This window comes from Bombina bombina, chromosome 5 (genome assembly GCF_027579735.1).
Source record: "Bombina bombina isolate aBomBom1 chromosome 5, aBomBom1.pri, whole genome shotgun sequence".
Taxonomy (NCBI): Eukaryota; Metazoa; Chordata; class Amphibia; order Anura; family Bombinatoridae; genus Bombina; species Bombina bombina.
Window position 1 is genome coordinate 466202785 of NC_069503.1, and position 17941 is coordinate 466220725.

General features: G+C 36.7%; 1 protein-coding gene across 1 annotated transcript in view; it reads left to right on the plus strand.

Moving 5' to 3' along the window:
- ULK4 (unc-51 like kinase 4) overlaps window positions 1–17941 on the plus strand; it is a 1503227-nt gene that overhangs the window by 1247385 nt on the left and 237901 nt on the right. Inside the window, exon 35 of the mRNA XM_053714343.1 lies at window positions 4138–4323. Coding sequence (XP_053570318.1) covers window positions 4138–4323 — 186 coding nt within the window. The remainder of the gene's footprint in view (window positions 1–4137; window positions 4324–17941) is intronic.

Genomic DNA, 17941 nt, shown 5'->3' on the forward strand with positions numbered 1-17941 from the left:
CTTCCCCAGGCTTTATATATACATCCGGCTCACCCATCACAGGTTGGTGTAGTACCGGCTCAGCAATTTTAGAAACTTCTAGTCTCTCCATTAGATTCAGTATGTCCTGCTCCGAGGGGGCTTTATCTATGAGTGCTTGCATCAGAGCTTCCAACTTGGCTAAGCGAGGGCCCCAGGCTGCAGAAAGGTCATTAACTTCCATTGTGGCCGGCGGATGTCTGCGACTGCACTCACTGTGTAATTACAATGCCCACAGCGGTATGCCGATGCTTAGTTAGAAAGTTTGTTGATTGCGGTAACAATGCTGTAGGTGCTCGGATTAACCAGTTCTGGCTAGACACCCCTGGGATCCAGGGGGGGGAACGCTGCCTGTGAGATCACCGCCGCTACAGGCCTCAATCGTCCAATTCCGCCTCCAGGGTCATAAACACAGCAACTAACGATAAGGTCTTGTATAAGTTCGTGCTGTATCTTGAGCTAGTGTCAGATGCTGTAGAATTAAGTCAAAAACCGGCGGATTATTGGCTTTTCACCCAGAGCTACAGAAGAGTGCGACTGCACTGAGTCGCTGCCTGGACACGCCCCCTTAAAATACTTTTTTTTTTATCATATATATTTTAAAATACTTGCCAGAAATTTTGAAAAAAATTTTTTTATGCAAACTATTTTTTTCTTAATTAGCCCTTTTAGAATATGCACAGATCTCAACATGTTTTATGGCAATTTAAGTTTATTTTTTACAAGTTGGTTGTTATAATCCCCCTGCTCAGCTTTGCAAATCATGTGCGGATCATTTTATGCAGTCTGATTAGTCTAATGTTGCTTTTACTTCTAAGGGTATCTGTCCTCACTCTGTTTATTCTACATAGGGGAGTTCTTCAGATTTTGCTCCAGGATTTAAAGGTTTTGTACTTGCTACTATATCTGAAATGTTGGTGGCCATGCCCCCTCCAAATAAGCGTAAGAAGGTAGTTTCTGATAATTCCTCTACTTGCTTATCTGATTTAAGTAAGTCTAAGAATGTTAAGCTGAATGTTCCAGGCCCTGGTTTTTCTGTTTTATACGCTAAGGGGAAAGTGTTTTCAGATGATCAAAAGTCAATCTCTGATCCAGAAATTAAATCTTCCTCTTTTTTGTTTAAGCTTGAACACCTTTGTTAATTTTTAAGAGTGTTATGTACTTTATGAGCTCAGGGTTGTAACTTCCTGAGGATAAGTCTGTGAAAGAGTTGGATTAAATTTTAACACCTTTTGATAAATATCCTAAAGTATATCAAGTTCCTGATGCTATATCTGAGATAATTTTTAAAATCGTTCAAGTCTGGTATCCCTTTTAATCCTGCTCAGGGATTTAAATATTTTTTGTTTGTTTGACTGGTTCTAATTTAAAACCTTTGAGAAGCTTTTCCTAAAGTGGATGTTGCTATTTCTACTTTGGTAACCGTACTTGAGGATTGTACCTCTTTTAGAGTCCCTATGGACAGGAAATTATTGTCTTTTTCAAGCTTTAGAAGGCTTTTTTCATCAAGCAGGTTTTCTTTTTAGCCCAGAAATTAGTAGTATTTATTGCATTGCTGCAGCCTCTATCTTTTGGTTTGAGGGTTTATTTGAGCAGCTCTCTGAGGAGTTTGCTGGTGACAAGTTTTCTAATCAATTACAAATCTTAAAGACAGCTAGATCAATGCTCAAAATATGGCACTAGCACTTTTGACTGATAGGGCCTTGTGGTTGAAATCATGGTCTGTTGACATGGTTTTTAAATCCAGGCTTCTGTCTCTTTTAACGGAAAGGGGTTGTTTGGGTCTGGTCTGGATCACATTATTTCTACAGTGACTGGGGTGATAGGTGCTTTCTCCCTCAAGATAAGAAATATAAAGGTAATTCTAGGGCTTCTAGCCATTTTCCTTCCTTTCGTCAATTTAACACCCAAAAGTCCTACTCTTCATCTTTGAAGCAGGGTCCTTCAAGTTTTTCCTGCAAGACTATCTCTAATAGGAGCAGGTCTAAACAGTCCAAGAAGCCTGTTTCCACTATCAAGTCTCCATTGAGATGCGGTCCCTGATACAGAACTTCTGGTAGGGGGCAGGTTACACCTTTTTTCAAGGCAATTGGTTTCATTCTTTCCAGATCATGGTGTCTGAACATTATTTCCCAAGGATACAGAACATGTTTCAGATCAAAGCTTCCCAGGGGAAGGTTTCTTCTGTCTCATGTTCCAAAAAAACCCTGTACAGGCAAGATCCTTTATTCAGTCAATTTCAGATCCTTCTGCTTCTGTAGCTTTTTGTATGGAAGTTTTGCTCTGGGGGCATCCTTTGTCTGTCTAAATTGGACTGTGATCTCAACAATATACTTATTTAACTGACAAAAAAGTAATATTTACTAAACTAGAATAAAAAACAAGTTAAATTGCAGTGAAACCATTTTAGTCTTATTTGTATTTGCTGCAGAACTGAGCCTTTAAATCATGTGTTCTGTTAATATCAGTATCCCCTGTGAAATTCTGTATCACAGAGAGCCTCATTACTTCCTCTTGAAGGCATCTCTCATCTCTCTGGGACTTCCAGGTTCTGCCCTCTTTCGCGAGAGAGTTCAGATCCTGTGAAATCTGTAATATAATTTCTCTTCAAACTAAAGAAAGTAAAGAAGCTCTCTAGGAAACTGAAACTTTCAGTTTCATTTTCAATACAAAGTGCAATGTAATTTGTAAAATATGCACATAAATATAACACATACCTGATTTGTTAAATACAAAGCACAAGGTGTAAATACAGCAGAACTCCTGTCATGCAGTGCTATATTGCACTGGGCGTGTCTCTCCTTCACATAAAGAAATAGGGGACACCCTTTGGAGAAGTATAGCAAAATCTGCCTTTTGCTGGAGCAAGGATCATTTTATATAATCTCATCCCCAACGGAGAGCTTTATATCATCAGGCCCTTGGTGAGTTTGTCAAAAAGAAAAAATGCAGGCACTACTACCACAGGTAAAAGTTAAAAATCAATGCTTTAATGGAAAGCTCACAACATACAAGGCAAGACACAGAACGAGGGAGACAAGAGAAACGGCCTGATGCGTTTCACGCCCTCAGTTAGTTTTTGGTGTAGAATAAATACTCCGGCAGCACTCAATGATGGAGTCTGTGCGCATAAACATTTAACTGTTTTGCTTGATATAATGATAAAGGAATCATGACTATGATCAGATTCAATATAATGATCAGAGTATGTTGGCTACAATTGACGTCCAAAGAAGATCTTCAGTGGCATTTTGCATTCTGAAATAGACAGCAATCATTCTTAGTAGAATCAGTCAGTCAGCCTTTGACATTTCAAGTATTTCAAAATTGGAAGCTGATAAAAAATTAAAAACTAGGGGACTCCATCTGTAGACTCTCTAAATAGACATGTTTCTGAAAAAAATATTTTTTTCCTCTTTACAATAAGGCAGTGTTTGACACTTAGTGTGGGTTGAGAAACAAAGCATTTTTTTTAAGGGCAAGGCATATTACAACCGAGCTATCGTGTCTTCCTGATCTCAGTGTCCTTCCTGGCATACTTTCAGTTTAATATGTCTATGAAATCACATGCAGCTTTTATGAAGAAATGGAATGCATAGGGTTATTCCTAAGACCTAGGTATCTTTCAGCCTCACTCAATGCTTCATATTGATAGCTTTGGTAATGACCCTATTAGTGCCTTAGTAGTATAAAGAGTGTGTTTATATTTATTGGTTATAAGGTTATTCATAATTTGTTTAGTGACATACTATATTTTTTTCACAGTGTTTAAGTGATCTTTCATGACTATGACTAGGGGGAAACCACTTCTTCTCTCATTCTCTAAATATTACCTAGGCTTCGGTGTATATCAATAGAAGCTTTTAGAAAGAAGGTGCAATATATGTGGGAAGGGGGGCATCATGAAGACTTAACAATTTCTACCTACTCCAAGAAGGTACACAAAGTCTACTCCACTACTGCCTGAATATTTTGTTACTACTAGGAACTGATTTATTAGCCAGTATAAATCATATTTCTAAATTGCAACTACAAAATAACAGGTTTTACAGCTAACATAACTAATATATATATTTAATCTAAAGTGGGTTTAAGAGTAATGGAATTGTTTTCTTGCAGTTGCATTCTGAGGATCCAGAAATATATGAAAATTCATCACACTGCTTGTCTATAATGGTCCAGCTTTATGGTGGTGAAAACCAAGATAGCATGTCCCAAGACAACATGAAAAGCTTTTCTCAACTGCTGTTGGTTAAGAGGGAACCAAAACAACAAAAAATCTTGCTGAGCATCATTAAAAGACTGGTAAGTCAGAAGCATTGCTGTTTTCTATAAAGTTTATGCTTTACATGTGGCGTAACATATAATTTACTGCACATACAAATGACCCATATGCATGGACATCCACAACATTTTTACTGGGGTGGCAAAAAAATAAGCATGCCTCAAAAAAAATATCTGTGGCAACATCTGCAAAACAAGATAGTTGTTACCGCGGTGGCAAAAAAATAAGCATGCCTCAAATAAAATAATATCTGTGGCAACATCTGCAAAACAAGATAGTTGCTTGTTGCTCACATGAGCTGCACACAATTTAAAAGTGGTAGCTCATTGGCATCAAAAAGTAATTTCAAGTGGTTGGTTATTCAAGTGGTTGGTTATGTAACATAGTAAGATAGTAACATAGTAGATAAGGTTGAAAAATGACTGAAGTCCATCGAGTTCAACCTATACAAATCTAAAATACTTACAAAAAGCTACAGTTAAGCTTAAATAACCCGACTAAAAGGTGACCCATTTAATAATAGCAATCATATCCATAAATTTTGTTTATATACAGAAATGTATCCAGACTATTTTTAAATGTATCTAGGGTATTGGCATTCACTACCTCCTTTTGTAATGAGTTCCACAATTTTATTGCTCTTACAGTGAAAAAACATTTCCGTTGCAGGAGATTAAATCTCCTTTCCTCCAACCTTAAATTGTGACCTCTTGTCAGAAACAATTTTCTTGGAATAAGCAGCGCTTCTGCCATCTCTAAATATGGGCCTTGAATATATTTATATAAAGTAATCATGTCACCTCTCAAGCGCCTTTTTTTCTAAAGAAAACAGACCCAGTTTGGCTAGCCTCTCCTCATAGGTTAATTTTTACAATCCCCTTATTAGCTTTGTGGCCCTTCTCTGAACTTTTTCTAGTTCTGCAATATCTTTTTTTGCTATCGGTCCCCAGAACTGCACTCCATACTCAAGGTGAGATCTTACCAGGGCTTTATATAGTGACAGAATTATGCTTTCCTCCCTTTCCTCCCTTGAATCAATGCCTCTTTTAATACATGCTAGTATCTTATTAGCCTTTGAAGCCGCTGCCCTGCATTGTGCACTTTTCTTTAGCTTGTTATCTATTACTACTCACAAATCCCTTTCCTCCTCTGTTTGGCTAAGTCTTGTCCCATTTAAAAAATATGTTGCCTGCTTATTTTTACTTCCAAAATGTAGAATCTTGCATTTTTCCGTATTAAATCTCATTTTCCATTTACTTGCCCATACTTCTAATTTTTGCACATCCCTTTGTAATGAAAGTTCATCCTGCTCTGACCTAATGACCTTACTTAACTTAGTATCATCTGCAAAAATAGAGTTGTCGCTATTTAATCCTTGCTCCAAGTAATTTATAAAAAATATTAAAAAGAACAGGGCCCAGTACTGATCCCTGGGGGACTCCACTGATTACCTTTGTCCAATCTAAGTATGATCCATTTACTACTACTCGTTGCTCCCTATCTTTTTTCCCAGTTATTTATCCATGAGCTAACATTTTCAGCTATTCCCAGTCCCTTAATTTTGTGCATTAATCTCTCATGTGGCACTGTATGAAATGTCTTTGCAAAATCTAAGTATATCAACTGATTCCCCTTTATCTATATTTTTACTTACTTCCTCGTAGATTAGTTTGACATGATCTATTTCTCCTAAAACCATGCTGATTAGAACTCATAATCTTGTTTACACGAATATGCTCATCAATATAATCCCTTATAATCCCTTCAAATATCTTCACTATTGATGTCAAGCTAACTGGTCTATAGCTTCCTGGATCATCCCTGCTTCCCTTTTTGAAGAGTGGCACCACATTAGCTTTACGCCAATCCTGGGGTACCATGCCTGAGGATAATGAGTCTTGAAAAATTAAGAGTAGAGGTTTGTCTAAATTCCCTTAACACCCTTGGGTGTATTCCATCTGGGCCTGGAGTTTTATTTACCTTAATATTATCCAGTTTTTTCCTGATATCCTCTAAACATAACCCAGTTAATGGTATGGACTGCCATGTTCTATTTTGTTCCAAAGTATCATCCAATGGTTTCTCTCTTGTGTATACTGTAGAAAAAAACTGGTTTAGTACCTCAGCCTTCTCCCTGTCATTATTTATCATGCTACCCTCCACGCATTTTAATATACCTATATTATCCTTCTTAGATTTTTTGCTATTTTATGTTTCTATATAAAAGCGCAGAATTCCTTAGAATTAGAAAAATCTATTTAGATAACAGAAGCTAACATAAGTCCAGAATGTGGAACCAAATCTGGGTTAGGAGATAAATGATAACTCCTGACTGTATACCCTTAATTTAGTCCTAGTTATGACCCGATAGGCTGTTTTAGAGAAACAAGGCAGCGTTGATTAGTAATAATCTTGAGACAACTTTAAAGCAGTGATGAATCTCAGGATGAAAGCACAGAGAGAGTGAAGTCAGACAAGTCAATAGTCATACAAAAGAGATCAGTCCAGCCTAGTTTAAACTTTCATCCATGATCTTAGAAGCAGGTACAGTTCAGTCAAACACAAAGGAAAACCACAACATCAAAATATATTCCCAAACTGTGTTTATTTACATATTGCACAGCAACATTTCAGGACATAGCCCTTAATCATGCTTTTTTTGGTCAGTGCACATCTTCAGATATCGATTGAGTGTTGGATATTGATTTTGAGTTTTTTTGTATTGTCTAACCCAAGCATAGAATAAGCAGTAATAGTAAAAAGAGTGGTTAAAGATTTGGCAATGGATTAAACAGAGCCAGGTAGAATAGTCACATCCAGTATGTAAAAGAGTGGTGAAGTTCCAGCATGGGTCAAAGAGTCTAGTAAATCCAACAATTGTGTAGGCGCTCCAAAACAGAACTAGTGTCTACATGGGTGTTATAGAATGGGAGACAACATTTTATATGGGCAAAAGTGTGATAAAAACATCTTGCCAAACAACTGGGATTACAAAGCAAGTTAGAACGTCTTTTCAACAAATATTTGTGACGTGTTAAAAACAGAGTACCCCTGTGAGAAAAGGTAAACAGGAACATGGGTAAGAAATGGCAAAGTTTAAATATAACTATGTACTACGTGCCTAAATGTGATAAATTAGTTACATAAAGGTTACTAGAGTAACTTCAAATTATGTTTCATTATTAAAATAAAGTAGTTGCAATGACTCATTGAAGGCCAAACAATTAGCTTTTTTCTAATAATCAGCTTTATTATGTATATATGTTTGTATTATGTATATTTAATGTTCCTGATCAATATCATTATTGTAAACAAGGCATTATTTTGTCTAGTTGACTGTAATTCTTCTTTTAGGTTTTTCCTAATTACAAACATATGTACTTCTATGGCGCTTCTAAGATAGCAATTGTTTTTCCTGCATTACTAAGACTACATAGTGGTTGTGTTTGCTAAGCACCCCCATTAATAATGGCATCCTCTTTAGTTAAAGCTAAGATTGGATTCAGACATTATTATAATAATAATAATAAAATAAATACAGGTAGGAATAGATGAGGTTCCACACGCACGTCTTGTGGTCAACTTCTTGCACCAAAAGTTTTTTAAGGAACATGACCCAATCTAGCCGGTATATAATAATAAATTATAGAATTATAAATTTGTTTGTTCTAAACAGATGCATGTTTGTATATTTTAATGTTAATGGGAAAAAAAATGTTATAGAGAAGGTTTTACAGCGTACTGAGGGTTTCGTGAGAAACGGCATTGAGCTAGTTAGAATCTGTATATTACATTTTTATAATGGTCTTAAAAAAAGCTGTTACAATGTTATGTGTCCAGTAAACTACCTCATAAGTTTATAACAAATGTAATCAGTGTGTTAATGTTCTATTCCAGAGCCTGCGGATAGCGCTTTTTTATGTTAACATGGCAGATTCAGCCTCATACTTAAGTATGTGTATAAATTTTCTTGTGTTTCTTTGGTAGGGAAGCATCTTCCGTGTAAAAAGATTAAATAATACTCGCCATTTACCTGCAGATTCTAAGTTACATTTTCTAGGCAGGGAAGTGCTAGCCATGTTTTTATTTTTATGTCTTTATTACTTTTTTCCAGTGCCTGGTGCAGTTAAAAAAACAACATGCAACACCAGGTTATGGTCTTACTTTGCCTCTGAAATATTTTACTAGTTGAGGAATATTGGAGATTTCCAGCACTAATTATACCAATGTGTACGTACTATTAGTACCATGTGCTATTTGATTATGGTGTGTATTGTTAAATATCACCAAATATAAATAAGCAAGAAGCAAGTAATATATATTGGAGAGTTCATTCTTTAAAAGGGATAGTTTATCTCATTTTTTTCTCCCCTTTAATTTGATTCAAATGGTCCATTTTACCTGTGTTACATTATTTACCTTTACAGCTCCTTTACCTTCATATTGGCATTTGAAATAGCTGTTTTGCCTGTGGTATCCCTACCTATGCTGAAAGTTTCCATACTTAAAGGGGAGGACTGTACCTTTAAGTAAAGGCTACATGAAAGCTGTGTAAATGTAGCTAGCAGAAGAAATTACACTACCAGTCTTAACGCTATATAATATTAGTGATCTTACATTTATACTTATCACTGTAAACCTCTCATAACTAAAATATGTTCCTTTATAAGCAATGTATATTATTATGAGTTCTTGCATTGTTAATGTAATAGTAGGATATGATTTCTTTCCTATATTCTGCTATATTTCAAATACTGTACAACCTGATAATGGTTTTATAATTCTATAAAAATGCTACCAGGATTGTCTATAAGTGTGGTGTAACTAGAGAATATTTTGTGCTTAGCAGTGGTAAAGCAATAATGGTTCTACAATGTACATTTGTAGGGGGCAAACACTAACCCAGCATAGCTCCATGCACTGAACCTGTAGGCTGACCACACAGTGAGAGAGGCTTCTGTTCCATGGTGCGAGTCATGGGTAAAGAGAGAAAGCCATGTTCATAGCTGGACAGTCTGGGGTAGACTTCAGCTTGTGGTGTTGCCAGACAGGAAGGGAAAGAGGTGAGGTGCATTTTCCCCCTTTTTCTCCGCACAATGAGTAGTGTAACTCAGAAGGTTAGGGGTACTTTTACACCCCCTTTAGAACCGCCACTGAAGGACACACAGCATTCTAAAGCTAGCTGTGAAAATCCAGCACTGATTAATGCTAAATGTAAGTATTTTGAATGGGATGCTAAAGTAAAGCAAACCTAGCTGTGCATGATATGTGGTGTGAAAACGTAACATTGTCGAATATCCACAAATGTGTGATTCATTATCATTGCATGAAAGATGTATAAATAGCCTGCAGTTTAGTAAACATTCATTATTATTTAAGTTAAAAGTAGACCAATTATTGAAGGGGATGTGTAATTTACATTTTTAAAAATATTTACTTAATCGTTGCATGGACAAATTGAAATTTCCAGTTTAGTATTATGACATTATTATTATTATTAGTAGTAGTATTGAGTTATATTTTAAACCATTTTAAAATTAATACAAAATAATGTAAAATTGTGAATTTCTTTTACAAAATGGTGAGAGACCAAGAGACATTGAATGTGGGATTACACTCCTATATACTAGGAGGAGGCACAAACTCCCCTACATACCTCAGATTAAATCCTTCCCATTCTTTTAGAATCCCTCAGTCAAAATTTTGCCTCCGAGATGGAGTGAGGTGAATTCTGACATGCTGATCTACACATTGTTTATAGGGTTTCTTTAACCAATCTGAGAACCAATTTCCCACTCAGAGTGCTACTGGACACAGGGGAAAACACGTGTTTACCCAGGCAGTGAGAATCTTCTCCAGTTGTGGAGATGTCACAAGCCTCTCAGGTGAAATGCGGATTTATCTGCCAATCCCCTGTTTTACAGGGTGTGGCTTTTTGTGCGATCCTTAGCCCTGTGCTTACCCTACCTTGGATGGGACCTTCTACTGGAAGTCATCTGCAGCTGAGGTAAGCACAGTGGATGAAGGTGCTTACCGATGAGTACATTAAACCTTTACTGCCCACCAGCTATTAGCATGAATATGTACACATGATTCATATAGCCTGGGGATGAATACGCACACCAAATACAATTAAAATAACCAGATATATTTCTCTAATTGGATAATGGTGTAACAAGGATTCCTAATAATGAAAGGGACACTGTAATCAAAAGCAAAGTTAGCAAAAATCGTTTAAATGTTTAGAAACAAAAACATTTTTTTAATGCACTTTTATTTTTAAATATATACCTTTTAGCCGCAATGTACTGTTGCAGGTTGTCCAATCTGGGCTGACAACCCAGGTTGGAATACGGTGGCACTTAGCCGAAATGCGCATGCGCAAGCTCTATCCCCGTCATTGAAGACGTCACTCAATGGATGACTTTGTGGGTAATTTCGGCACCAGGGAGAGTAATTGTGCGCGCATAAATTAAACTATCTAAATGGGCTTGTGCAGGATGACAAAATCGTCACATAATTCATTCATTAAATCTACATACAATTGGACATTTATTTAGAGTATGTATGGACCATATTTGGGAGTTGGATGTTGTGGCATCATCGCTAAAAAAATAAATGTATATGTTATAACGATATGCAGCATCATTTTATTAAAAAAGTAGGTATATGATGTTATATTTAGGTATGGTATATGATATGTGTGGTCAGTTTGTGGGAGTGGGGGGGAGTTAGTACTCCTTTAAAGTCTCATATATAAAGAATCCAGTCCAAATAACTGTTTGCTTACAATTTGTATAGCAAAAAGCTTTCCTATGGACATCAAAAATATTAATCAGAAGGTGTTTGTGTGAACTGCAAATTCACTTAATTTAGTTTCATTTTGATGTGTATGCTCTTTAGAGGCTGCTTTTGGCAGGAAAGTATTGTGGCAGCCATGTCTGATCAGTAACACACCTTTATTGTGTTGTCCCCTCTTTTTTTCATGGCAGTCTTGTGGACTTCACTGCTTGGGGAGTTCCAATTTGTGATGTCTCGTGGACTCTCACCATCTTGTGAAAGAAAACACATTTTAAAGGGACATTGTACTCTAGATTTTTGTTTGCTTAAATGTTTTGTAGATGAAAATAAAAAACAAAACTCTATTTCTGTTTATATAGCTTGATAGCAAAAATGCTTAAAATTCTCCTGTATTTTAGGCACATTTTTCTCTGAAATTCCCGCTAGTGAAGGGGTTAAAGACATTTTTTTTAGAGAATATTTTAAATTGGATGTTTTCTTATAATTATTATTATTTATTTGCATGTTACCACAAAATTCTGTAGTATTTTTGTATTCTTGAGGAGGTCCTTGTCAACCAATTGAGCTATAAAAGTTGCTCTTATCAGCCAGTGAGAACTTTATCCTAAGGTCTCATACAGTGTGATGTTTTGGGCACCTGGCGCTCAACCCCTGATGAACATGGCAAGGCATTCTCAACATGCACACCCGCTACATGTAGGCACATTACGAGCCCTTCTAGTCATACAGTGTTTGATTGGTCAGGGATCGTTGGTGGCCTATTGTGCAACACTTCCAGACTTCATGGGAGTGCTGGTGATGTCGCCACTTATGCACATGGTGACGTCACAAAGGGGGCAAAACAAGGAAGCTCAGTGTAGTTGCATGGGACCTGGAAGGTGGGAGGTTCTTCAATCCCCTCAATGTCATCTCCCATAGCAGCTACAAACTTCTAAGACCCCTCATTTGAAAGAGAATCGCCTGGTGGTCTTGGAGCAGTGCCACATAACAATCATTTAAAAATAAAGTAGAAAAAAAACACATAGGGATTTGTTTGGGAATGGGTCATTATATGTGCATAAAAAACATTTAGTGTGTAGAGGCCCCTAATAAAGTTTATTTTCTTGTAGACAAGTCCCTCTCAAAAAAGATATATGTATTTTGTCTATATAGTCAGGTGATCATTGTCCAGTAAACACCTTGCAAGAAAAGACATAATTTATGTAAGAACTTACCTGATAAATTCATTTCTTTCATATTGGCAAGAGTCCATGAGCTAGTGACATATGGGATATACAATCCTACCAGGAGGGGCAAAGTTTCCCAAACCTCATAGAGAAGGTTTTACAGCGTACTGAGAGTTTCATGAGAAACGGCATTGAGCTAGTTAGAATCTGTATATTACATTTTTATAATGGTCTTAAAAAAAGCTGTTACGATGTTATGTGTCCAGTAAACTACCTCATAAGTTTATAACAAATGTAATCAGTGTGTTAATGTTCTATTCCAGAGCCTGCGGATAGCGCTTTTTTATGTGGGGATATACAATCCTAACAGGAGGGGCAAAGTTTCCCAAACCTCAAAATGCCTATAAATACACCCCTCACCACACCCACAATTCAGTTTAACGAATATCCAAGTAGTGGGGTGATAGAAAAAGAAGTAAAAAGCATCAAAAAAAGGAACTGGAAATATAATTGTGCTTTATACAAAAAACATTACCACCATAAAAAGGGACTCTTGCCAATATGAAAGAAATGAATTTATCAGGTAAGTTCTTACATAAATTATGTTTTCTTTCATGCAATTGGCAAGAGTCCATGAGCTAGTGACGTATGGGATAGTAATACCCAAAATGTTGTACTCCACAGAAGAGTCACTAGAGAGGGAGGGATAAAAATAAAAACGGCCATTTTCCACTGAAAAAATTAAATCGACATCCAAAAAAATAAGTTTTTCTCATAATTGAAAAGAAAAAACTTAAAACATAAGCAGAGGAATCAAACTGAAACAGTTGCCTGAAGAACTTTTCTACCAAAAACTGCTTCCGAAGAGGCAAATACATCAAAACGGTAGAATTTAGTAAATGTATGCAAAGAAGACTAAGTTGCTGCTTTGCAAATCTGATCAACTGAAGCTTCATTATTCAAAGCCCACAAAGTGGAAACTGATCTAGTAGAATGAGCTGTGATTCTCTGAGGCGGGGCCTGACCCGACTCCAAATAAGCCTGATGAATCAAAAACTTTAACCAGGATGCCAAGGAAATGGCAGAAGCTTTCTGACCTTTCCTAGGACCAGAAAAGACAACAAATAGACTAGAAGTCTTCCTGAAATCTTTAGTAGCTTCAACATAATATTTCAAAGCCCTTACAACATCCAGAGAATGTAAGGATCTCTCAAAAGAATTCTTAGGATTAGAACACAAAGAGGGAACAACAATTTTAATGTTGTTAGAATTCACAACTTTAAGTAAAAATTTAAATGAAGTCCGTAAAACTGCCTTATCCTGATGGAAAATCAGAAAAGGAGACTCACAAGAAATATCAGATAATTCGGAAACTCTTCTAGCAGAAGAGATAGCCAAAAGGAACAACACTTTCCAAGAAAGTAGTTTAATATCCAAAGAATGCATAGGCTCAAAAGGAGGAGCCTGTAAAGCCTTCAAAACCAAATTAAGACTCCAAGGAGGAGAGATTGATTTAATGACAGGCTTGATACGGACCAAAGCCTGCACAAAACAGTGAATATCAGGAAGCTTAGTAGAGTGAACGGCAAACGCAGCCTATCGATCCCCCACAAACCGGAAGTCTGTTCCCAGGGAGCAAGCCGCTATGCAATGCGGTTAGAAAAAAGTCCCAAAGTCAAAAGCAACTAAAAAGCAACTAAAGCACGGAGAGCCGTAGCCGGGAGGGCCGGGATCAAGAGGCCAAAATAGCACAAAACAGAAAAAAGTGGCAGGCTCTCAAGACCAAATACTATAAAATCAAAATTTATTGGACAACTTAAAAAAGTACACAGACATGGCAGTAAAAACTAGAGCAATGAATCTTACATGTTTCGCGCCCCCTACAGGCACTTAATCATAGATGAGGTACTCTGTGAGAAACCTCATCTATTTATGCAGTGAGTAACATAGATTAACTATTTCCTTGCCTCACAAACACAAATAGAAAAAGGCTAAAAACAGAATGCTGAAGCAGTTAGATACAATGGTAGAATCTCAGTAGGCTAGATTTCAAATATAATAGAAAAGAACAGACAGTGCAGGAGATAACAGACAAATTATGCATGATAATTACACTGAAAAAATGAGATAATACATTTTGTATAGTAAAATCGAAAAGATGTTAACAGAAAATGGAACTAAGATGACATCATGTCAAAAAATTCTCCATGTATATGAAGAATATATATATATAATGTTCATAGAAAAATTTCTTATAAAAATTTCTTATAAATATATGTAAAGTTGCGTGAAAAAACTATAATTATTCATATAACCATAATTTTAAATTTTAAGATTTAACACTTTGCTTTGGGAACAGCAGAATGCAAATAGGTCCCTAAGGAGAAAGATCGATTGTATCATATAGAAACAAGTGGGTACAGATAGATACATATGGATACATATGGATACATATAGGTCAGGGCATGGATAGAGAAGGTGCACAGGAGTAGAATTGTAATTTAAACGTCAGTTTAGTTATCAATAAAGTAATCTATATCACATTCCCTATTCATGCCCTGTGGGGCGAGAGTCTTAAGTTTAAGGATCCAATAAAGTTCCTTCTTTTCCAAAATTTTAGCCTTATTGCCTCCTCTAATGGGGACCACAGCCAAGGCACCTTTAGATGTGGACACTCTATTTGTTATACATGTCCCAATGTTAAATTAGGCCAATCTTTTGTCAGTCAAACCACCGGTGATACTTATGAGATAAAGTTTTATGCTAATTGTGGCTCGCAGTTTGTGGTCTATCTTTTGACATGTGATCTTTGTAATTGTCAGTATGTGGGAAAAACGACGAGGATGCTCAGGACCAGGTATAGCGAACATGTTAGAGATGTCAAAAATTATAATAAGGATTCCGCAGTTGCCAATCATTTTAATAATTTTCATCTAACATATAAGGCTAGTCTATCAGTCCAGATTATAGATATGGCTGTGGTCCCCATTAGAGGAGGCAATAAGGCTAAAATTTTGGAAAAGAAGGAACTTTATTGGATCCTTAAACTTAAGACTCTCGCCCCACAGGGCATGAATAGGGAATGTGATATAGATTACTTTATTGATAACTAAACTGACGTTTAAATTACAATTCTACTCCTGTGCACCTTCTCTATCCATGCCCTGACCTATATGTATCCATATGTATCCATATGTATCTATCTGTACCCACTTGTTTCTATATGATACAATCGATCTTTCTCCTTAGGGACCTATTTGCATTCTGCTGTTCCCAAAGCAAAGTGTTAAATCTTAAAATTTAAAATTATGGTTATATGAATAATTATAGTTTTTTCACGCAACTTTACATATATTTATAAGAAATTTTTATAAGAAATTTTTCTATGAACATTATATATATATATTCTTCATATACATGGAGAATTTTTTGACATGATGTCATCTTAGTTCCATTTTCTGTTAACATCTTTTCGATTTTACTATACAAAATGTATTATCTCATTTTTTCAGTGTAATTATCATGCATAATTTGTCTGTTATCTCCTGCACTGTCTGTTCTTTTCTATTATATTTGAAATCTAGCCTACTGAGATTCTACCATTGTATCTAACTGCTTCAGCATTCTGTTTTTAGCCTTTTTCTATTTGTGTTTGTGAGGCAAGGAAATAGTTAATCTATGTTACTCACTGCATAAATAGATGAGGTTTCTCACAGAGTACCTCATCTATGATTAAGTGCCTGTAGGGGGCGCGAAACATGTAAGATTCATTGCTCTAGTTTTTACTGCCATGTCTGTGTACTTTTTTAAGTTGTCCAATAAATTTTGATTTTATAGTATTTGGTCTTGAGAGCCTGCCACTTTTTTCTGTTTTGTAATATCAGGAAGCTTAGCCATCTTTTTGTGAAATAAAACAGAGCAGAGATGTGTCCCTTCAAGGAACTTGCAGACAAACCTTTATCCAAACCATCTTGAAGAAACTGTAAAATTCTAGGAATTCTAAAAGAATGCCAGGAGAATTTATGAGAACACCATAAAATATAAGTCTTCCAAACTCGATAACAAATCTTCCTAGAAACAGATTTACGAGCCTGTAACACAGTATCAATCACTGAGTCAGAGAAACCTCTATGACTTAACACTAAGCGTTCAATTTCCATACCTTCAAATTTAACGATTTGAGATCCTGATGGAAAAACGTTCCTTGAGACAGAAGGTCTGGTCTTAAAGGAAGTGGCCAAGGTTGGCAACTGGACATGCGGACAAGATCCACATACCAGAACCTGTGAGGCCATGCTGGTCCTACCAGAAATACAAACAATTGTCCCATGATCAACTTGGAGATCACTCTTGGAAGAAGAACTAGAGGCGGGAAGATATAAGCAGGTTGGTAAAACAAGGAACTGCTAATGCATCCACCGACTCCGCCTGAGGATCCCTACACCTGGACAAGTACCTGGGAAGTTTCTTGTTTAGATGGGAAGCCATTAGATCTGTTTCTGGAAGACCCCACATCTGAACAATCTGAAAAAACACATCTTGATGGAGAGAGGTCACTCCCCCGGATGTAAAGTCTGACGGCTGAGATTATCCACATAAATTAGACAAGAGCTGAATTCTGCCCAAGAAAGTATCCGAGATACTTTTCATAGCTAGGGGATTGTGAGTCCCACGCTGATGATTGACATATGCCACAGTTGTGATATTGTCTGTCTGAAAACAAATGAATGGTTCTCTTTTCAACAGAGGTCAAACCTGAAGAGCTCTGAAAATAGCACAGAGTTCTAAAATATTGATTGGTAATCTCGCCTCTTGAGATTTCCAAACCCCTTGTGCTGTCAGAGAACCCCAGACAGCTCCCCAACCCGAAAGACTTGCATCTGTTGTGATTACAGTCCAGATTGGACGAACAAAAGAAGCCCCTTGAACTATACGATGGTGATCCAACCACCAGGTCAGAGAGAGTTGAACATTGGGATTTAAGGATATTAATTGTGATATCCTTGTATAATCCCTGCACCATTGATTCAGCATACAAAGCTGAAGAGGTCTCATATGAAAACGAGCAAAGGGGATTTTGTCCGATCCTGCAGTCATGAGACCTAAAACTTCCATGCACATAGCCACTGAAGGGAATGATTGAGACTGAAGGTTTCGACAAGCTGAAACCAATTTTATTCGTCTCTTGTCTGTCATGGACACTGAATCTATCTGGAAACCTAAAAAGGTGACTCTTGTCTGAGGAATCAAGGAACTTTTTGGCAAATTTATCCTCCAACCATGTCTTTGAAGAAACAACACTAGTTGATTTGTTTGAGATTCGGCAGAATGTAAAGACTGAGCTAGTACCAAGATATCGTCCAAATAAGGAAACACTGCAATACCCTGTTCTCTGATTACAGAGCGTAGGGCACCGAGAACCTTTGAAAAAATTCTTGGAGCTGTTGCTAGGCCAAATGGAAGAGCGACAAATTGGTAATGCTTGTCTAGAAAAGAGAATCTCAGAAACCGATAGTGATCTGGATGTATCAGAATATGAAGATATGCATCCTGCAAGTCTATCGTGGACATATAATGACCTTGCTGAACAAAAGGCAAAATAGTCCTTATAGTCACCATATTGAAAGTTGGCACTCTTACAAAAACGATTAAAAATTTTCAGATCCAGAAC